Source organism: Branchiostoma belcheri, unplaced genomic scaffold (genome assembly GCF_001625305.1).
Source record: "Branchiostoma belcheri isolate BF01 breed outbred unplaced genomic scaffold, Haploidv18h27 scaffold4, whole genome shotgun sequence".
NCBI lineage: Eukaryota > Metazoa > Chordata > Leptocardii > Amphioxiformes > Branchiostomatidae > Branchiostoma > Branchiostoma belcheri.
In genome coordinates, this window is record NW_017804020.1 from 7789571 (window position 1) to 7812048 (window position 22478).

The 22478-nt window shown below is 40.2% G+C and overlaps 2 protein-coding genes across 5 annotated transcripts in view; one reads left to right on the top strand and one right to left on the bottom strand.

The window, feature by feature from the left end:
• Positions 1 to 22478, top strand: part of LOC109477093 (kinesin-like protein KIF16B) — a 105152-nt gene that overhangs the window by 81126 nt on the left and 1548 nt on the right. For 2 of the 4 annotated variants that reach the window (XM_019778135.1, XM_019778138.1), the window contains 9 exons: positions 248 to 377; positions 1539 to 1705; positions 3005 to 3174; positions 4255 to 4422; positions 17242 to 17308; positions 17692 to 17754; positions 19339 to 19461; positions 20832 to 20921; positions 22118 to 22201. In XM_019778135.1, the coding sequence (XP_019633694.1) occupies positions 248 to 377; positions 1539 to 1705; positions 3005 to 3174; positions 4255 to 4422; positions 17242 to 17308; positions 17692 to 17754; positions 19339 to 19461; positions 20832 to 20921; positions 22118 to 22201 (1062 nt within the window). The remainder of the gene's footprint in view (positions 1 to 247; positions 378 to 1538; positions 1706 to 3004; positions 3175 to 4254; positions 4423 to 17241; positions 17309 to 17691; positions 17755 to 19338; positions 19462 to 20831; positions 20922 to 22117; positions 22202 to 22478) is intronic. The other 2 variants (XM_019778137.1, XM_019778139.1) reach the window with 2 other exon arrangements.
• LOC109477100 (tripartite motif-containing protein 2-like) lies at positions 6181 to 10650 on the bottom strand. Its single transcript, XM_019778147.1, has 3 exons — positions 10595 to 10650; positions 8992 to 9141; positions 6181 to 8547 (listed from the first exon to the last, which is right to left on the bottom strand). Exons 2-3 carry the CDS (start codon positions 9053 to 9055, stop codon positions 6251 to 6253), a joined length of 2361 nt encoding a protein of 786 aa, XP_019633706.1. The 5' UTR covers positions 9056 to 9141; positions 10595 to 10650; the 3' UTR covers positions 6181 to 6250.

Sequence of the window (22478 nt, forward strand, 5' to 3'; positions counted from 1 at the left end):
GAGTCTAAATCCCTCCTGCTATAAAATTGCAACATGATGTAACCCAACACTACACTGTAGTTGGATTACAGCTGGAGTCCAAGGGAAATGTAGCAGTAGCTTCATTAGTAGATGAACTGTCAATGAAATTTGACTGATCATGATGCTCATAACAGTGATTACACCTAACCACTGACACTAAAAACAGCAGAATTATTATAGTTATAGCATGATGATGATGATAGTAACGAAGCTGATTGGATACCAGGTTGCCCTAGCTGAGATCAATCGGCGCCAGTGTCAGGTGGACCAGGAGACCCAGGAGGAGGTTGGGAAGATCGAGATGCAGCGGCGCAGACTGGAGATGGAGCTGTCTGCCAGCGGCTCTCATGTGCAAGGTTTGGTCTTAGTTTTTTGTCAATTCTGGGCTGAAATAACAGGTGTGATATCCACCTACATGTACATATATGTCACACAGGGTTCTAACTGTTATAACACAGATTATAAAATTTGATTTCCGTATTTGGACGTCAGTGTTCGAAATAGCTGTCTGCAGTCTGCAATCTGCAGATAGATTTTCAAGATTGCAGAAGAAAAATTTATACAATCTGCAATTTTGCAGAAGGAAAAATAGGCTCCAGATTCAATAGTTTTCAATTTAGCAAACTAGAACTCTCTGGCCCCAAAGACAAACACTTAAGTGGGAGACAGCGGTGAAAGACCCGTGAATATACCAGTAAATGATAAATTTTCTGTGGAGAAGGATCTATAAAGTCTGAAATTAAAAAGAGTCATAGATTAAACTTAAAAGAATTCCAGTAATGCTACAGATTTACAAAGCTATACATGTGTAATGATGTAAAAAAGACATTAATGGTTTGTGAAGGTTGTAGTATGGAGGCTTGTGTATTTGCAGAAAGTATTTCCAAATTGCAGAACAAAATTTTGACTCTTCTGCAATATTGCAGAGCACTGAAAAAAAGTATTTCGACCACTGGACGTTGAAATTGAAAATTGATTTTTAGTTTAGGAATTTTGGCACATTTCACATTGAAATGTTTATTTTCTCACGTGGGTACGACTACATTGTATATTAAATAATTGAGAAATATTTGGCCGTGGTTGGGGGTACATCAGGAAGAACCTCGGGTGATACGGAATTCACTGTGTAGTATTCTATGTATATGTACACATGTACATGTACCATGCTAAAAGTCACCTGCAGGAATTTTCCTCTAACACAATTACAATAAATTGTGCATGTACATTGTTAAATTTCTCACCGATTCTGTCCATGGATTGGCGCCTATAAAGCCACATGCACATAGCAGGAAAATAACAGGTGTGATACATGTAACTACCATTATAACAAATTTTAGGCACAGGTACACGGGTTTAGATAGTGTACACTGAGGCACTGAGGTACCTAACATGCGGAAATAAAATTATGGAAGCACAGGCAAAACACAAACAGACACACTGAAAACAAAGTCTCTGTACACTGAGTAATGAGTCCTGGGGTCAATGTCACATTTCATACTAGTTCATTTCTTGAACAGGAAAAGACAGTCCGAGATCAGGCACGTCCAGCCCAGTGTCTGGTACAGAGAGTCCGGTGGTGGTGAGGGAGATCGATGCCTCCTCAGACAGGACAGAACAACAGGAGTTACTGATGGAGAGGAGACAGCACATGGCGGAGAAACAACAGCTAGAGGAGAGGGTCAAGGTAAAGCTTACACCTGTCATAAGGCTTGTTAACCATGTAGCTAGCGTAGTCCAGTGGATAGCAACCCTGCCTCTGGACTAAGAGGTTGGGAGTTCGAATCCCGGCTGTTGCCGCTCACCTGAAATGCATGCTAATGGAAAGCGCTGTAGACCTTAGGATCGGACATTAAACCATGGTTCACTGTTCATTGTGCTCGTAGAAAAGAGCTAGGGGAATTTCCTGGTCAAATGAACCTGTAAATACTGTAAATAACGTCTGTCTTCTCTGTTATGACCAGTGGGAAATTGGTTTGAGATCACTTTGCTTGGGGGATTCAGACTTAAAGGCACCCAAAGTCATTTCAGGGCAGTAAAACTAGAATTTCAAGTCAATTTTCTATTTATGTTTTTAAGTAGTATAAAAGTCGAATCATCGGATAGCTTACTGACGTATATGAGGCAAAAATGCAATGTGACTGTCCGAAAACGGTTGTTCGTTTTGTATAGTAGACTGGTTCTAGCTATTTATTGGTGGCACCAAAAAGAAGGAACTCCTCATAGTCATAGCTTGTGTATACATGTACATTTACATGTACCTTAAGAGAGAATAGAAATGAATCAAGAATATAAAAGAAGAGCCAAATGACAACTATGCTAGTAAATTTACTATTTATTGATTTTATTATTACTTAATACTTTTATGAATTATATTTCTCCATGCAGTGGAAGATGAAGTGGGGTTGGATTATGACTTAAGCATGACTTTAAGCAAGAAGATAGTTCTTTGTTGATTGGTCAGGTGTGGAAAACTTGGATAACTTTTGGAAACTTCTAAGAAAAATTCACCTCTTTCAAAATACTTTTGTGGACATTAGACCCATTCGACTTTTGTGGATCGCATAAACTGCTTATGTCATGGGGGGGGGGGCGCGATTTTGAACTGCTTACATCACATGGGGTGGGGGGCATTCACCTTTCACGGATCGTATAAACTGCTTACGTCACAGGCAATCATTTATGCGACGTCGGGTGGTCCAAATAGCTAAAAGCACCTTGAAATCAGGTGTCAGAACAAATCAACTTAACTGGCTGGAATGCCACCATACAATGTTGGTGCCGGCTTTTCCTGTCATTTCCGGTGATATTACCGAGAAAATAGACACCTACCTTTTGTAATAGTGATCTGCCGCGAGCACACGCCGCGTTCGATTTCCGTGTTCTAGAATGGCATTCCATTCGAAATGTCTCCCCTGCGACATAAACAGTTTATGTGATCCGTGAAAGTCGAATGGGTCTATTGATAAGTCATTTGCCATGACAGGAACTCCAAGTCATAGAGGAACAGTACAAGATGGCCAAGCAGGAGCTCCTGGAGAAACAGCACAAGTTTGAAGAGGAGCGTCAGCTGGAACTGGACAGGATTGAGATGGAGAAGGTCAAGTTGAAGGAACTGGAGGACCAAGAGAAGTACGCTGAAGCCGTGAGAAACCCGTGAGAACTGTCCCCTTCTAACTCTTTTTTTTAAACCACAGGCCACACCAATTTAATTTCTTGGTTAACGGATTCGCCCGCTTCATTTTTTTCTGATTTGTAAATAAAAATAAAAATTCAGAATCAACTGCAAAATATTTTGCACTTACAGTTGAAAACAGTCATTTTCATCCTAGTTGTTACAGTTATTCCATCTTTCAATGCAATGGTATCATTAAAAGTTCAAAATTCATTGTTTAAATTTTGAACCAGCCTGGTGTGTTGACTTCATGGCTCCTATCGTACCATTTTGGGCCATAATAGGATGCCTAGGCCTGTTTTTATTTTTATTTTTTTCGCCCGCCCGCTCCATTATTTTTCTAGAAAAATCCGTTAACCAAGAAATTAAATTGGTGTGGCCTTAACTCTTTTTTTGCATATCAATCAATTATAGTTTGTGCTTATAAACCTGCATTTCTCCTCTGGTCTCTCAGTCACTGACGAAAGCTAGTAAATACAGTAACTGTTGTACTAGCTGAAAAGTCTGACCGTTTCCAAAATCATATCCAGTTGCTTGAGTAACTGCTTTTTGGCGTATCTTTTTAACCTGCTTTGTAATTAGTGGATTCACTCATTTTGAAATTTTCACATCATAAACCTTGTTAAACAAGAAATGATACCTATATAGGGCTAAGTTTACTGCCAACTACATCCATTTCTCACTGAAACAACTTTGAAAAATAAAAGTTTTTAGCATGATTAATAATAATCAATCATTGCACAAATGGTTTTGATTAAATGGGAACATCACATATACACAGCCACTATCACATATAAAAGAAATAAAATACATCACTGCATCAAAGTAAAAGACGAAGCATTAAATCAGCACTTTTGTGTATTGTCTCCTCTCTTTATATTTATCTGCCATCCACGTATTTGGCATGGCAACAGACATCTTTGCCCATTGTCGGCAAGCCTCACTCGGTCAGTCTGCTGAGGGAGATCAGAGTGACTGGTCGAAAGCTCTAGGTGAGAGAATTTTATTGTGTTGGATGAAAAGTTTGAAGTTTAAACAGATCTGGCTTGTGTTGTGCCCAGCCTGGAGTCCCTTGTGGAGGAGGAGGTTGAGCGCAGGGTGCAGGAGGTGCGGCTGGAGCAGGAGCGCCGCCTAGCGGAACGGGACGAGAAGCACAAGCTGGAGCTGCAGCAGCAGAGGAGGGAGATGGAGAGGGAGATGAGGAAGATGAAGATGAAGTACCAGGCCAGGTAGGTCACCTCGCAGGGATTAGGCCACACCAGTTTAATTTGTTGGCTCTCGGATTTGCCTCTTCATTTTTTTCTGATTTGCAAAAAAAAAATTTGGTGCCAAATCAACTCAAGTATGCTCATATTTTGTCCCCAACAGTTGAGGAAAGTCCTTTTCTTCCTAGTTATTTTTCTAGTTAGTTTATTGTTTAAACATTAACCCAGCCTTTTGTGTTGACTTCATGGCTCGTATCGTAGCATTTGGAGCTATAATAGGATGCCTACCTAGACTTGGTTTTATTTTTTGTCGCCCTGTCGCTAAATTTTTTTTTCGGAAAAAATCCGAGAACCAACAAATTAAATTGGTGTGGCCTAATGGGATTGTGTGTGGTAGCGCTATATGTGTTTGGCTACAGACCAAGAGGTCTTGGGTTCGAATTCTACCTTGTTACTGATCTTGCCCTTGGGAAAGGCACTTAATATGACTTTCCTCATTTCACTCAGGTGAAAGTGAGTAGTACTACTTAGCTTTGGTTAAGGATATCCCTCGATTAGGACATTACATGGTCTAACTGCAGTCATACACGGACTGTCCTCAGACCATATGGTCTCATGCATTTTCAATTAATCATAATCTAAACCTATGAACATCACTGACAAATAAGTTTTTCATGACTACGTGACATGCACCAGCTCATAGGTACAGGTACAGGGGCGAAGTCCAGGCATGGCAATAATGGGGAAGCCTGTAAACATCATTATACCACTGGCAATGACAAACAAATTGATGGATGAACTAAGACTTAGTACTAGTCAAGTCAAGTCAAAGTTTATTGCATAACAATTGTAACAGCTACAATGTGTGGCAGATAATTAGATTACTACCTGATATGAGTATAATCAAGATTCTACATATAGGTTCAATGGGTACTATGTCTGGCAGAATGTTGAATAGAACTACTAAGAACTATAATTACACCTCTACATGTATGTTCTAAGCTACGCTATACTATATACTGGTACATGTAGTTACATGTAAACCTAATGGCCACCTCTTCAAGCCAGCCACATGGCCATTTCTTATCTATATATAGGCACAAGAAGACCACCTGTTCACCTGTCCAAGAAGACCAGTCTTTACTTCAGTCCCCTGGGTGGCCCTCTTGGGCAGGTTTCACTTTTCACTTTTCAGGGCACTCATGCACACATTTTTTGGTTAGTGAACAGGGGAGCCCTGGTATACAAAAAGGATGTACATGGTACATTGTACATTGTATAGCACTTGGGCTGATTTTCTGTGGCCGGTACATGTAGATGTCAGAGTACAGTCCTACAGAATACATAGTACATAAAATGTAGCCTTACAACTCTACTGTTCGTATAACAAAGCCAAACTGTTCAGATTCCAAGTCTCCAACCCTCATTTATTTTTTAGACTGCACAATTCTAAACACTTCAATCACAGTAGTGTGTATACAGATTGAAAATATCACAAATCTTTCCATTTTAATCTCATGCAGTGAAGAAATACTGATTAACATGCTGGTACATGTATCTTATTTGGGTTTACAATTGCTATGAGTTTTTTTTTTGACTCAGTGCCACAAAGCAAATGCTGTCTTGGATATTACAATCAAATATGGTCAAATATGGTATAACCATTACAGTTACTGTTACAGTATACAAAAGAAACACCAAAGGAAGAAAGTCTGAACTGTCAATTTTGAATTCTCCCAAATAAGCATTAATTTTGTTATATTACAAAGGGAGGTTTCAAAGATACCCCACCTACCAAATAAGGAGTAGATTAAAGACTTGAAGGCACTTGAAAGGGAAAACTTTTGTCCCTTTACATGTATCTGTACTTCCTGATACAGTGGTCCTTAGCATCAGCTACAAACACATGTCCATCCTCTGTCACAGCCACCCCACAGGGAACCTTCAGTTTGTCCCCATCACTGCTAATGGTGGACACCCAGGTGCCGTCTGGGCGGAACACCTGAAGCTTCTTGCCATGTTCTACACCACCTACATCAGATTTCTCTCCAATGTTTGCCAGAACTATGTTCCCTCTGCTGTCAGCTGTCACCCCCATTGGGCCAAACATGTCATGTGGCTGTCTGCCCTTCTGACCAAACTTGTGTCTGAAGTCCAGATTCCTGTCAAACACCTGAACACGGTGGTTGAGTTTATCTGACACAATGATATTATCTTCTTTATCCACACAGACAAAACCTGGTGTGTCAAACTTTCTCCTCTTCCCCTGCCCTCCCACCTGTTTCACCATTGTCCCATTTGCCTCAAACAGAAAGACACAGTGTTTGACATTGTCAGCTACCACAACCCTCCCATTCCTCTGTACTGCCAAGCCATAGGGTTTTGTGCAATGTTCACGCAGAGGAAATTCGTTCTTCAGTTCTCCTGATGGTGAAAACCTCATCACTGATTCTGTCCCACATCTGACCACTATGGTGCCATCAGACTGAACTGCAACTGATCCAGGTTTCGTAGATGTTGGAAGTAAAAAGCAAAAGTTCCCCACCAGATCAAACACCTGAACACGATTGTTTTCATAATCAGCCACATACAGCCTGTCTCCACTGACTGCTACACCTATAGGAGTGTCAAACTGCCCCTGCTGGCTTCCTTTCTGCCCAAATTTCAGTACAGGGTTGTTACTGAAAACATCAAAAGTGATACTGGACTCTACGATTCTTGGCCACTGTGTTGTATTTCTTGAGCCTATACCGATCCCCACCTGATGCTTCCCTGATGTTTGTGGTCTCCAGACTGCCTCAAACACCCCCTCACTGATTCTGGTAGTGTCTAAAATAATACGTCGTTTCTCTTCAAGCTGACTGACTGTTAACATCATTTTGGTATCTGGCTCCCCTTGGATGACTGTGAGTTGCATTACTGTTTCCTCATTATGAAACACGGATGGGAAACTATCAGCCATATTGACAATGAAGTTAGTTGGCAGGCATTCTACAGGGAGCTCTGTAACTTTAATGCTTGTATTGCGGCTTTCAAGGATCCCTGGACTTAGACGTAGGGGCTCCTGTTCTACAATCCCTGGACTATACATATTACCAGGAAGTGTGTTCATAGCTTGTGGAGTTGTAAACGTTATCTCTTGATTGACTGGCAAGTCTGTGAGTGATATCTCTTGTGTTTTTAAGTGGTTTAGGTTGTACTCTAGCTGCTCCCTGAGTGTGAGAACTTCCACGTCACTGCTTCCAGCAAGCATTTCTCTACAGAACTTGAGTCTCTCTTCAGTAGGTTTTGAAGTCTCTTCAAAATCCTTTCTTTTTTCTGAAAGTGATGTTTGTTGTTCCTCTTCCATCTCCTTCAGTCTGGAAGTCAAGTCCTTCTCTTCCCTGTCCAGTTGAGCTCTCAGCTGTGCGAAATGTTCCTGGATCTTCTTCTTCTGTAGTTCACTGTTAGTTCTGATGCTGGTCGCTTCGATTCTGAGAAGGTAATCTGTTGCCTTCAGTTTGTTCTGTGTTTTCCCTACTAATGTCTGCAGTTCGTCCCTGCACGCCTGTGCCACCTTACTGACTTCCTGTGGGTCATGTTCCGGTCCAGGTTGGTGCTCGGTTTTGATGCAGTTGTGGCACACTAGTTTCTCACAAGGTCGGCAGTAGAACGTCAGGCGTTGGTCAGTATGCTGAGAGCAGTACTCTGTAGGGGCGTTGAGTAGGGTGATATTGTGGTTCTTCAGTGCAGGGGCTTTGCTGTGTGCTGTTAAGCAGTTTTTACAAAGGAAATAATTGCAGTTCCTACACAAGCCTGCAATCCTTGCCTCGGATTCACACATCTGACACTGGGAGTGAGCTTCTTTGATCTCTTTTGATTTTGAGGCCCTAAAGTCCAGTAAGTTCTTCTTGTAGAAATCCAGAGGAAGACTACTGACACCTGTTTCTTGTAGTGTCACCTGATACCGACAAGTAGGACAGGTGAACTGGCTTTTACCCTTGCACCATCGTTTGAGACACCTGGCGCAAAAGGTGTGGTGGCACGGCAGGATTCGGGGGTCGTCAAAGATGTTTTGGCAGATGTCGCAAGTCAGGAACTTGTCGTCAAAATCTTCTGGTGGAAAATCTGCTGCTGCAGCTGCTCCAAGTGGCACTGTCTCTCCATAGCCTTGGGGGGGGGGAACAGATTAAAGAATTTTCTTTACATGTATGCAGCCTTTTGATGCATTATGATAAGGGCAGAGGCACAGGCATGGTATAACTGAGGGATTGCATCTCCTTTTTCTTTAATTTGTGACTTTAAGTCAGCCCCTTCACATATGAGGGAGATGAAATGTCTGTTACACAGCACACTTGTCAAAAAAGAGTGTGTTTGACCCGTATTGTTGGCTTGAAAAGTGAGCAGTAGCAAACTTTAAGCTGCATTGCACTACCATCTAGTGAAAGAGCGTTTATCAATTATTTCTGCTTCGTGTCGTAAAGTTCAACCTAAGGAGATTATAATTTATAGTCACATCAATACTTAAGATACTCAATTATACCTAATACATTTTAATTTATTATAATTTTATATGTTACATTACAAAGCAGTGACGGTAAAAATGAAATATACCTTCAACAGAGACTGTAATCTCACCCTCCCCATCTTCAGCCTCTGGCAGGAGTTTTTTGGACATCGTTGGTACATCTACATCATTTGTGCAGAGGGCAGGTTTGCTGGAAGTAACCTCTGGTAGTTCCTCAGCTGAAAGATTCTTGTGACCTACATTAATACAAAACAAGAATTTCTAGAACTCATACCACTGTGAAATATTAAGAGTTTCTTGTATATGCCTTGTTTATTGATTTATATATATATGCAGATAATGCCCATTGTACTTCTGTCAGAGTCACTCTAGAAAGGCCGACATTTGCTTTAGAGCAAATTCAGCATGACTTCACCACATTTCACGACATGGCAGGGAAAGAAGGAGAAATACAAGGGAAAACAATTCTTTGCATTGATATAACTATAGTATGAAGTGACAACAGTTGGATAGCTATCCCTTACATTATTGGTTGGGATTTTTAATTGCATAATGCAAACTGTTGATTTTTAAGATAAAAAGAATTGTTTATGCCCCGCATTCCAATGCTGGAGCAGGAAAGCTTGACATACCTACCAAAACACTTCATACTGTTCATACTGTCAATATGGCATGGCTTTGTACAGGTGTTAATTGAGTTAACCCAATCAGATCCGAACAGCCAATCAGCAAAGAGAATAGAGGAAAGCTGCATTCCTATTGGTTGCCTGCTCTACATGCCATTCTGATGACTCATGCCCAAATATGGTAACACACTGCTATAGTAGGGTTGATAAAGGTTAGACATCCACTGACTCAGAGGTATCATACACAAGAAAACAGTTATTCAAGTAAAAGGATAGATTTGAAAACTGTCCAATGCAGTTGCTTGAGTGACAGTGAATCAGGTGTTGATATTTCCTGTCACTCTTATCTACAGTTAAACCATCCCCCCACCTGCTACATGTAATTATGGACATACAAACAAACACAGAAACAAGCAAGGAAAAGCTCTGTACATGGCACTAGCTTTATTTGATATAAATCATTATTTGGATTCAACATACTTATAAAGATACAGTCAAACCTGTCCAAGCCAGCCACCCAGGGGGCCAAAGAAAAGTGACAGGTGGTCTCCTCACAACATGACTGAGGCATAAATGGTTTCCAAGTTAAGATGTTCTAATGTCAAATGCTGTAAATGCATGTGGGGAGGGTGGCACATGAAACAATTCAACTCGAACAAAAACATCGTCCAGCAGTCAAGGAAAACTGGCTGGTTTCTCCATGATTTCTCATTAGTTATAATCAATATGAAAAAAATGATGTGGTCACCATGGGCAGGTATCAGGTCTTGAGCGGACCCAACTCAGGGCAGTCACGTTGGCCAGGTGGTCACCTTGGACAGAATGCTTGTGTCAATGGGGAAAATTTTTGGGATCAAGAAAAAGTGGTCACCATAGACAGGTGGCCTGCTTGGCAGGTTTGACTGTAGTTCTAAAATTTAATAACTGATGTAACGGTGGTCTCCAGATTATGAGTGTACTACATGTAGCTACTGCAAAGTACTAATCAGAAGTATTGTCAATCAAATTTGCAATCAATCACATTCCTGGTAACTCAAAGAACTTTTATTAATGTCCTAAGAACCTGAGGCAAAGTCTTCCACATGTTGGTCATCAGGCTGTTTTGTAGGTCCACCTTCAGTTGACTCGGGTTGGTTTTGCTTAGATGCTGCCATTGCTTCATCTGGACTTGCTGGAATTTCCACCACCACTACATCCTCGTGGTCTAGTGTGATGAAATACACAATTTATGTATGGTAATAATATGCTGGAGCTAGAACTAAATTAATAAAATAAATATGCTCTTAAATTGATGTATATTATTTAATATCAATATCACTTACTAGTAGCACAATGCCATGCTGTTCCCACCTATTACATAAATTGATACTGACAGATGAAAATAATATAGATTGCACAGCAATCATAATTAGGAAGAAAAAAACAATCCTTCCTACCTTAGTTATAAATTGTACAAAATGTAATATGCATGATTAGGCCACACCAATTTAATTTCTTGGTTAACGGATACGCCCGCTTCATTTTTTTCTGATTTGCAAATAAAAATAAAAATTCAGAATCAACTGCAAAATGCTCATATTTTGCCCTGAACAGTTGAAAACAGTCCTTTTCATCCTAGTTGTTACAGTTATTCCATCTTTCAATGCAGTGGTATCATTAAAAGTTCAAAATTCATTGTTTAAATTTTGAACCAGCCTGGTGTGTTGACTTCATGGCTCCTATCGTACCATTTTGGGCCATAATAGGATGCCTAGGTCTGTTTTTATTTTTTTTTCGCCCGCCCGCTCCATTATTTTTCTAGAAAAATCCATTAACCAAGAAATTAAATTGGTGTGGCCTTATACTTGGTTTTAGTGAAAGAGGCTGCTGTTAGGATAGACACATTGCTATATGTACAATGTACATGTATAGTCACAGGTCGTTGTTGTAAAACATGTTGTATGGGGTATAAGGAAACATAACTCACCACTTGAAGCCACAGCCCCCTGCAGTTCCTGGACCATACCCTGTGAAGGGTTCCTGATGCCGATGGCCAGGTTCATGTTCACCGCCCTCCCCTCACCCGCGAACTCCGGCAGGAACGTCTCCAGGAGAACCTGAAATGTCCGGGAAGATTAGCCAATCACAAAATTAATGTTGTGATGTAAGCTAAGGCCACACCAATTTAATTTGTTGTTTCTCAGATTTTTTCAGAAAAAATATGAAGCGACAGGGCGAAATAAGAAAAAAAACAGGCCAAGGCACCCCATGAAGGCCGGAAATGTTACGATATGAGCCATGAAGTGAACATATCAGGCTGGTTTATAATTAAAACAATAGATTTTGAACTTTTAATGAAACAAAGTTGCATTGTTACATTGTCATTGAAAAAACTTTAAGAACTAGGAAGAAAAGGACTTTCTTCAACCACTGGAGCCAAAATATGTCTTTTATTGAGCATTTTGCAGCTGATTTAGAACCTAAAAAATGCACAGAGCGAATCCGAGAAACAACAATTTAAAGGCCTAACGGACATATAAAGTCACATAATCTGAAGTCTACCTGCTGGAAGGTCCCATCTCTGGCCATGCGCAGGAGCTGGAGCCGGTCTGCTTCTGTAGGAACCTCCAGCTCCAGCAAGATGCACCCTTTTGTGGCACTTCTTATCCTGCACGTCACGCTGTATGTCGCGGCCATTTTCTTAGCAAACTGCTCGAGAACATCCGCACGACTTAGCTTCTCTCTGATGTCATCTGCTGTCTTTGGGTCAATGTCAAGTTCGCAGCAGGCTTTCACAAAAGCTGGGGAAAAATCAGAAGATTTTGATGAAATTCTGCAAAATGTGCAAAGGGCGTTAGCCTGGAGTCCATGACACAATCAAGTCATTTCATTTTGTCCTATGCCAAAGTCAAATTTTTTATTTGATGACCCTCCCCCACCGCCTGTTGAACAAATTAAATACACCTAGTCCAGGCATACTGTCTAAAGTACATGTACATGTGTACACAAAGTACAGATTTCATTCTATGATTAAAAACAACACCTGCTAAATGTAGTTAGAAACCATGTGCTAGGTGACATTGACAATAGTTAAGGTTTGAAAAAAATCAAATACTGCTTACCATCTTCTTGGGGTGTCACTTTCTCTATCTTCATGCAGTTGTTGTCCCCAATCTGCACATACTTGCAGTTTTCTATCTGCACATTGCGGTACACGAGAACTTTTCCAGGACTTGGAGCACTTGCAGACTGTGTGAGGCTTGCTGTGGCACCAAGCCTTGCTGAATCTTGACTCTCATCTGTTGGGGCTGAGCTTATGATGTTGTTGTTGCCCACCTAATGATAATAAAATGATTTTTATTAAATTTTTTTAAAAAGTTGATACAGACTGATAGGGGCCTATCGTATCTAGTTACCTCCGGGGGAGGAGATATCCTTCCGTGGAAGGGTTTTGTGAGAGATTTAGATTTTCATGTTCGCAGCTGTTTCTCGCGTTTGGGTGAACGGACTCTTTTGAGACTTGGTATATGTTTAAGCAATGCTATTGGGCTGCAGATGATGCACGTTCTTTTGTTTTTATTGTATAATATGTGTTTTCGGGAAAATGGTGCCTTTTGGTGTCCCCAGAACACCCCTTTGAGCATGAAAGTGGTCGCGACCTTTGGCGTGTATTAGGTATTGTCGGTCTCGTCCACGAAGGTGACCCCTCGCACAGAGGGGTGTCCGGTCTCATTAAATTCTATGTTTAAAACCGTAGTCCTGTGGCGCGCAACAATTGTTGTTGTACAAACTGTAAACAACAATACTATTATAAAAATATACAATAAAAAGCCTGGAGGTGTAAAATCTCAGACTTTACTTGTTTTAATCTAGTTTTAACCCTATGGGTTAAGGTTAGTATCAGGCATGGTTAAAGCTTTTTGGTTCTGAATACAACAGGGCCCTGAATTAATCTGCCCTTGCAATTGTCCCCTCCAATATCATTAATTTATCTAATTCTAAAAGCTTCAATAAAAAGAAGTGCATATTTCCAGGGATTTTACTGTGGACCATTTATCTTGCATTGAAAAGTTGTGACATTGGTCATAGAATTACTTTGTCAAAAAAAAAAAAAAATGTAACGGCTCTTGGTCGCAAATGTGCTGATGCTGTCACATCGGCGCACCAAATCCGTAAGATGTTTTTGGCACCCAGTAAGGCAATTAGCCTGTGAGGCTTGGTGGGCGTCACTCCACCGTACATGGTAGGGAAGTCGTGTAAAGTGCCTTTCCCAAGGGCACAACGTCGGGCCACGGTGAGTATCGAACCCGGGACCTCTCGATTCTGAGTCCAACGCTCTAACTGTTGCGCCACCGACGCCTTTGTCATAACATCAATTTAAACATACCTGCACTGCTGGTACATTCTTCACTTGAATGTCCTCATGAATGATGACCTGGTCTGGGTTCTGGTCCAAAAGAGCAGCCTCTGGGGTGCCTGTACTTTGAGACTCTGACTCAGGTTTGGTACTTAAGTTTTCGACTGTTGTCTCTGTTACAGTACATGTAGTACTTGCGCATGTAGTTGTCCCTTTGTCAGTATTCTCTGCAATTTTACTCGAGAGGCATACTATTGGCGATGGTCCCTCTCGATACATGTCAGGAACGATAGGTCCATTGTTGTTGCTGTTGCCTTCCCCAAGACGTGTACCTGATGTGTTGATTTTGTCTTCATCTGGCTCCATTTCTTCTTCCTCTTTGTTGTCACAACAGTCCTCAGAATTGTGGTACTTTATGGTGGAGTCACGTTCATCGTAGGTTGTCGCACAATTTTCATGTCATAGAGTTTTCAAGCAGTCCAGGGATCTAAGGCAACCTTTTCCATAAAAAGTCAACTGAATTTTACAGGACGCATGCAAGGCTATTCTAAGAATGCCCCGACAGTTTTCAATCGTATAACAATCGCACAATGTACGTGCCAGAGCCTTAACATCATATCATAAAGTAGGCTACTAGTAGTGTTTCAAAATGGAGGCATGGAATGTACCTGCTTTGGTCCCTGCACAATTTTTGCTGGATCTGCGACACATGACCAGCTCTGATTGGTTCTGAGACAGCTTTTGCACACAGTTTATTTGATGACTGAGGCAATGTGTGCAGGACTTTGTACCCAGCCACATGGCAAGACCATGAGACACGCACCTGGTGAGCTCATAGCTATAGGTACAGGGCAAAGGTCAGGCTTTGGGTAATGTTGGAGCTGTAAACGTCATTATGCCATACCTGGGCCCTGACAACATTCAGTATGGGTGATCCAGCCCGTGTGATACTAACTGAGCAGTATAGCCTGGGATGCTATTAGTTACTAGTATCACACTAGCTTACAAATGTTCCATCGTCCGATACCCCCATGTAGACCCTCACATTTGGCCCCACCCCTGCTAGCCAAAATGGGATCCTTCCTAGGGCTGGAAAAATAGTATCGGTGCGGTCCGAAAAAAACGAAACGTCGGTGGAGACCGGAACAAAACTTCATACTTGATCACTATACACAAGGAGGCCTGCCAGGAAAATGAACATCCAGCGTTAAAATAAAGAGATTTACCTAAGTAGTTTCCGTCTCTGAGAACTAGTGAGAAGTGAGATAGGAAACCTAGTTATATCAATCCATGGTTATATTGAAAGATACAGGACAAATTGTCAACACTTTATTCATGTTTCTGTCATTATTGAAGAATTTCAGTAGAACATGTGACGCGCGTGAATTTTCAGGTACAGGTACAGGTCCGGACCTGGACCTAAACCTCTGTACCTGTACCTGTACTTGTACCTGATGTTACGAAAAGGTACGCAGCCCTAATCGATGGATAGTATGATTTAAGTGTGTTTCACCTGAACTGCGTGTGCCACTTTCAAATACAAGATTCGGACATCGAATGCATGCTGTTGCATTACATTTTTTAAAATAAAGGCAACACTGACTTAACGGTGCACACCCCAGTTCTTCCGCGACCGGGGTCCGTGATAGTCCGTTGTAAAAAAGTGACGAAAGGGTTTTGAGGGTCCAAGTTCGAGGTGACATTTCTTTTAAACTGCCACGAAGTATCATTAAACATTAACATGGCTGAAGAGTGTAAGAAATGGTGATTTTGGGGTGAAAATTTCTTTTGGCTCCGAACCTTACTTCCGGGTATCCTTGCGCGCCAAGTGTAATCCGCCCGTTTGACCTAGTTTTCGCTCTGTGGCTTCGTAGGGGTGGATTTGCAACCCCTCGCGCCGTGGACTGTTTAGAAAATTACAGTACTAGAATTTTCTTTATAATTTACTCGGGTATAGTCAAGGCTTGGGTCTTTCTGCCAGCATCAGTCATTTCTGCCGGAAAATTTTTTTTTGTGGGATTATCCTACGCGAAAATTCGCAATTTTGGGCATTAATTTTGGAGTGAAAATAATGTTTTTTCCGTTGATTTTACCAAACTTTAAAAGGTTGAAGAAACCAAACTCAGCTTGTCTTGTAGCTGAAGAGATACCCTTTCGTCCCATATACAGTTATTCTCCTTCCGAATTATTCCACGCCAGAGACGGTCGCTAGATTTGAGGGTGTGCAGCTTCGAAAAGAGGCCCCAAATAAACTGGGGTGTGCCCCCTTAATCTTTGATATGGATAACATCTGGGCGCACATTGATTTTCACTTGTTCTCACAAAAAAAAAAGATCACGTCCACCGAGGCCTGGGTAGTTAGCGACAATACGGAGCCGGGCACCCAGGCTACCGAAGCTCCACAACTCAGTATGTACTGTGCTGATTCATAAATTCCGCTAAAAAACAGCATGTGCTGGCTTGTCGTGTACAGCGCTATGTAATACGGCAGCTTTGTATTCCCAAGAAGTGATAACAGGCCACGAGACATCTGATGATGATCTTTCTATTTGTAACACCAAAAAGCAAACCTTACAGCAGGGATGAGACTCCCTGAATTGCAAAGAGTTTGCGTACAAAAATTACAAATTACAACAGACAAGACTAGGCAATATACATGTACATGTACCTGTACAATTCCTAATGAACCAGCTAACAGGTACAGGGGCAAGGTCCTGAGGCTTGGGTAATGGGGAAGTTGTAAACATAATTATCATAAATTAAATGTAAACAAATGGTGAGTGAACCAAGTACTAATCAAATCTGTCCTAGTGGCCACCTCTTCAAGCCAGCTACATGTACCTGGCCATTTCTTATCTAGGCACAAGCATTAAGCAACCAAAGACATCCTATCATAGCCCCAAATGGCATGATAGGAGCCATGAAGTCAACATACCAGGCTAGTTTGTAATTCAAACGTTAAATTTCAAACCTTTAATCAAACCACTGCATTGATAGATGTACTCTGTAAAACTGTAACAACCATGTAAGGAAGGAACCTCCTTTAACTTTTGGGACCAAAATGTTAGGTGTAACAAGTTGTTCAGTGTAATGTAGCCAGCTGCTGCCACGCTGCGTGCCTGTGAAGCTGGTGTGTTAATTGCCAAAGGGCGATCATACCGGCTATACAGATACAGAATGGTACAGAATACATTGAAAACCCCAAAAAATCCTTTAAACCCACTGTGAGTTTTAGTTGTCACCACACAAACACAAGAAGGATATCTCCTTCCCCGGAGGTAAAGATATGCCATTGGGTAATGTAAGCTTACAGCCTTTCTGTATTTACTTTGTCACCAGTTTTAATACAGTATAAACTGTTCCTTGCATCACAGGTCCATGCCCAGCTTGGCATCAGGAGAAGGGAGGCCAACCTCTCACGACACCCAGGCTGCCGTACAGGTAGGGTTTGTACATGTGTTAGGTGTTTTCAGAAAGTGTTTCTTGAATTGACTCTTCATCCAGTCGCTCATCCCGTTACCATCTAATACATGTTGACAATGTCCTCGTTTTGTTTTTGTTTACAACGTAGTTAGTGTTGTGTTGTCTTTCCATAGCATTGACTGCTTCATCTGTATCATCCCTATCTCTTGTTTTGAAAACTTGTAGAAAATATTACTGAAAACTCTATATAATTGTAACTCACTAGTCTTTTCATGGAAAACAGATTATGATTGTGCAGATTATGTTTACAATTATTGACTTTTTTGTTTCTTCAATTCTGCAGTTTTTCCATTGTCGCATGCTCTAACATTCTAATAATGCCTGCACGGTTGTTCCCTTAGAGTCCAACCGACTTCAGCTTGAATAACAACCGTAGACACAAAACCCTGAAACTCAAGTATGATGTGAGTGCCCTCTCCATTCAGATAAGGCCATGTTGATTTGATTATATGGATGACATCAACACGCGAATGAATTTTCGGGCGTTTCCCCCCAAAAAAGTTTTCAACCATACTGTAAATTGTACAAAACAGTTGCAAAATAAGAAAATATATAAAGTTGCAAAAAAAAAAAAAATGGAAAATGATACCAATGTCGTAGAATACCAAAATCAAATGAAACAGATGAAAATGTGATTTAAAGGAAATTGATTTGCAGATTAGATTATTTGTCATACCATACTCTGTGTCATTTGTTCAACCTTCATGACCACGTAGATTTCATGTTGAAAGCAACTCTTTTTTGTCAAACTTGTTTTTATTCGCACGCTCGCATCAGTTTTGGAGTTCCCAAAGGATGTCATTCATATAATCAAATCAACATAGCCTAACTAAGACCAGATTTACATGTGGGCAAAAACCTGGCGATACAAAAAAATGCATACACATGCGAGCATGTGAAAACTGCATACGTCAAATTTTTCCTGCACGGGTGTATGCCAAGAACGTACGTACGTTTAGATTGTACAGCCCTCAAGGTATGTTGTTACTGTAATGTAGGTCCGATTTACACGCAGGAAAAATTTGACGTATGCAGTTTTTAGATCCTTGCTTGCATGCATACGCAGATTTTGTACCGTCAGGTTTTTCCCCATGTGTAAATCAGGTCTCAGTGGACAAGTTTAAGCTATAGCCTTACCGCGATTATTTGCAGCTGCTGTATGATGACAGATGGTGGGTGGAGGTACCAGTTTGTCACAAGAATGTGGATTAAGATATTAGATATTTTTGATATTAGAATATTTGCCGAACTCCTACTAGTATATAGACAGCTGATACAAAATGTATTTTTTAGGTTGACATCTATATTATAATAGTAAAATGCTGGATTCTTAATAATATTCGGAAACAATGCTACAATTTTTTTATAATGATTCCAACCAAGATTGACTACCTTTCTGTTTTTCACACCTCTGAAATATGTGATGTAAACTGTATAGATGTTGATGTCATAGACATAATATTTTCACTAAGTCTTGATTAGCAATATAAGAGTAGGAAATCTTGTTTGCACAAAATTTCGTTGTACTCTGTGACTATATTTTTGTGAACATACATGTACCATGGTACAAGATGTCTGAATGGACCTATAACATTATTATGTCACAGTTTGTTTACCACAATGACTGCCGGTCAATCCACGTTTCTATTGTACAGGGGTGCGTAGCACGGTGTGTGTTTGAGTAGCGTTAGCCTAGTATAAGGCTTTTAATACAGTACTACTTTCGTCTAATGTCACAACTAAATCACCCATGCGGCATGTAATGCTGTGTCAACACAACTAGACGCAGCAAAAATCAGACATACCTTACTTTGAAAACTTTGAAATGATCTTTATTCTTTAACTGACCGTTCTAGAATGTTCTTTAGAACAGGTAAACAAACTGTGACGTAATAATGGTATAGGTCCATTACACTTCTACTAACCATTTAAACTAACGAGCTTAGTAGTTCAGGACTAATTTAAAGTTTGTACATTGCATTTCACAGGCCATCCTGAACAGACCAGTGGACCTGGATGTCACCAAGATTAAGGACCCCATCAAAATAACCATACCTCGCTTTGTCTCACGAGGGTATGGGAAGGAGGAGCACTTCGAGTTTGAAGTTAAGGTTCGTTTGGCTTCAAGTTGTTTTAAGGCCACGCCAATTTGATTTGTTGTTTCTCAGATTTTTTCAGAAGAAATATGAAGCGACAGGGCAAAATAAAGCCAAGCACCTTATGATGATAGCCAGAAATGTTACGATATGAGCCATGAAGTACCAGGCTGGTTTATAATTAAAACAATAAAGTTTGAACTTTTAATGAAACGAAGTTGGATTGTTACATTGAAAAACTTTAAAACTAGGAAGAAAAGGACTGTCAATCAAACCTTACAGTCTGGTCTTACACAGCTTGTACATGTACATGTATACCTACTGTAGCTATTACATGTACACCTGTACAAAAAAATGTAGTTTAGCATAATAAACTGATTGACTTTTTTCATATTGAAAACTGTTTGTGTAAGAACATGAATCTGAAAAAAAGGAAGAATCTTTTTCTAGGTAAGAAGAATTTTTATCTTGAGAAAAGAAAGATATTCTAGGTGTGAGATGAAGTAAGAAGCTATTTCTACCCGATAAGAATGTAGTGTTCTTGGGGTAAGCACAAAAATCTTAAAAGAATAATAAGTTCCAGGCTAAAAGAATTTTGGCTTGTATTGAGAACTGTCTTTGTATAGGTGTACTTATAAAGTTATATGAACGGTTGTCTGCATTATGAACATGCAGAGAAAAAAAATCTTTCTGTAAAAAGGAGATTCTGGAGGTACAAATGTAAGGCCACACCAATTTAATTTCTTGGTTAACGGATTTGCCCGCTTCATTTTTTTCTGATTTGCAAATAAAAATAAAAATTCAGAATCAACTGCAAAATGCTCATATTTTGCCCTGAACAGTTGAAAACAGTCCCTTTTCATCCTAGTTGTTACAGTTATTTCATCTTACTTTCAATGCTATGGTATCATTAAAAGTTCAAAATTCATTGTTTAAATTTTGAACCAGCCAGGTGTGTTGACTTCATGGCTCCTATCGTTCCATTTTGGGCCATAACAGGATGCCTAGGCCTGTTTTTATTTTATTTTTTTTTGCCCGCCCGCTCCATTATTTTTCTAGAAAAATCCATTAACCAACGAAGAAATTAAATTGGTGTGGCTTAACCAATGTTTACAAAAAATGTACTATATAGAAACCAGACTAAGAAAGATAGTCTTACTGTAAGAAAAAGTTCGATAAGAAAAAATTGCTTAATATTTGCATGCAGAAAAACTTGAAAAAATTGCTTAATATTTGCATGCAGAAAAACTTACTTACAGGAAAAATATTTTCTGCGTGGAAGATAGAACAAGACTACAACGTCATACAATGTCATTTTTGGTAGTGTATAGAACAACTGTTTCTAGTTGAATTCTAACATGCCTGTGACTTGTGGCCACCTGCAGACAGATGTGCTGGGTGAAGTGTGGACCATCTTCAGGAGATACAGCAAATTCAGGGAGCTACACGACATGATGAAGGGCAAATATCCAGAGGTGTGTTACTATGCCTTACTGTACACTCAAAATTCATTTTTGGGAATAGGTGCACTGGTGCACCCAACCTAAAAATTTGGGTGCACAAGTTTTTTGGGGGTGCACCATATAAAATAAAATTGGTAGAATGTCAGAAAAAACTAATTATTATATGTTTCATTTCTAAAGATTTTGTTATTTTTCTGACACTTAAAATAATAAGAATATTCTCAATACTACTCTAAATTTTAACATCTTGACATATGTAAACCTATGAAAATATTTGGGTGCACAAAAAAAAGGGTGCACAGCTCCAAATTTGGGTGCACTAAGGTGCACATGCACCCAGTATTTATAAATACTGGGTGTATTTATAAATACTGGGTGCATGTGCATGTGCACCTATAGAGCCCTGATGTACATGTATGTGCATGATGAGGTATTTTCAGTTGTGTGTAGTGTACATACATGAGGTTGTTGACCCTGTCTGTGGACTTTATCTGGACCTGGACAAAGAAGTTATGAGTTCGAATCCCACATGTCACACCTGACACGCATGCTGCTAAACAGGGTTGCAGTCCTTAGGCCTAGGAAAAAATGTTGTGCTTCCAGTTTCCCGACCGACCCTATAAAAAACCTGCCAACCCTAAACCTTTTTTTGGGTCAACAGCTACAAAATGTAGCAAGGCCAAAAATTTTTCCATCTGCCAATGGAGCGTCAAACCATCAGAAATGTTATTTCACAAATTTTTAACAAGTAAATTGGGTGAAATATTGTCTATTTGTCCTCCCTTCTCTAGCCTGGGTACCATCTGGATTTTCGCTCCGCAACGCTCAAAGAAATGTGATTTTTTTTTTTTGTTCGAGCATTGCGGAGCAAAAATCTGGATGGTACTCAGGCTATCTCTTCTCCACAAGCAAATGGAGGCCAGGAGACAGGCCTGGTCCTGATGCATTTCAATATTACATTGATTTATTAAACTGTATTTGTTGGAACATTTCAGCTGAAATGTGAAAAATAAAAAGAGAATCCTTTGTCACTTATACAGCTTTTTTTCCTCTAGTCTAGGCGTTAAAATAGAACATTAAACATTGTCCACTGTAACTGTAACAGTTGTGTCTGTTTAGGTTGAAGAAGTACAATTGACAATGTCATGTGAAGTAGCAGTAGTGTCATGTTCGCATTCTGAACTCTTCCCTTTCTTTTTATTCCACAGGTTAATGCTCTAGAATTCCCTCCAAAGAAGCTTTTTGGCAACAAATCTCAGAAACTGGCAGAAGAGAGAAGGGTGCAATTAGAGGTAGGTAAATACCAACATGGTAAAAGATGGTCAAATACAATACTGTAAATGTTATGTTCTTTTCCTTTAATGTTGTTTGGTGCAATTCACATGCACTGTGTTCTAAACAAGTCCAGCCCAGATGTACTCAGAGCTCTGTTATGTGTGTGGTTATGTGGTGCAACAGCAGAGTACTGGACTCGGAACCAAGAGGTCACGGGTTCGAGTCCTGACATGCTACCAATCTTGTGCCCTTGGGAAAGGCACTTCATACAACTTTTCCCACTTAACTCAAGTG

What these genes read in the sequence shown, in the direction of transcription:
- LOC109477100 (XM_019778147.1), bottom strand. Translation starts at nt 9,055, where the DNA reads ATGTCCAAAAAACTCCTGCCAGAGGCTGAAGATGGGGAGGGTGAGATT. An exon ending in GATTACAGTCTCTGTTGAAG is followed by an intron (nt 8,548 to 8,991) that starts GTATATTTCATT and finishes CCCCCCCCCAAG; the next exon opens with GCTATGGAGAGACAGTGCCA.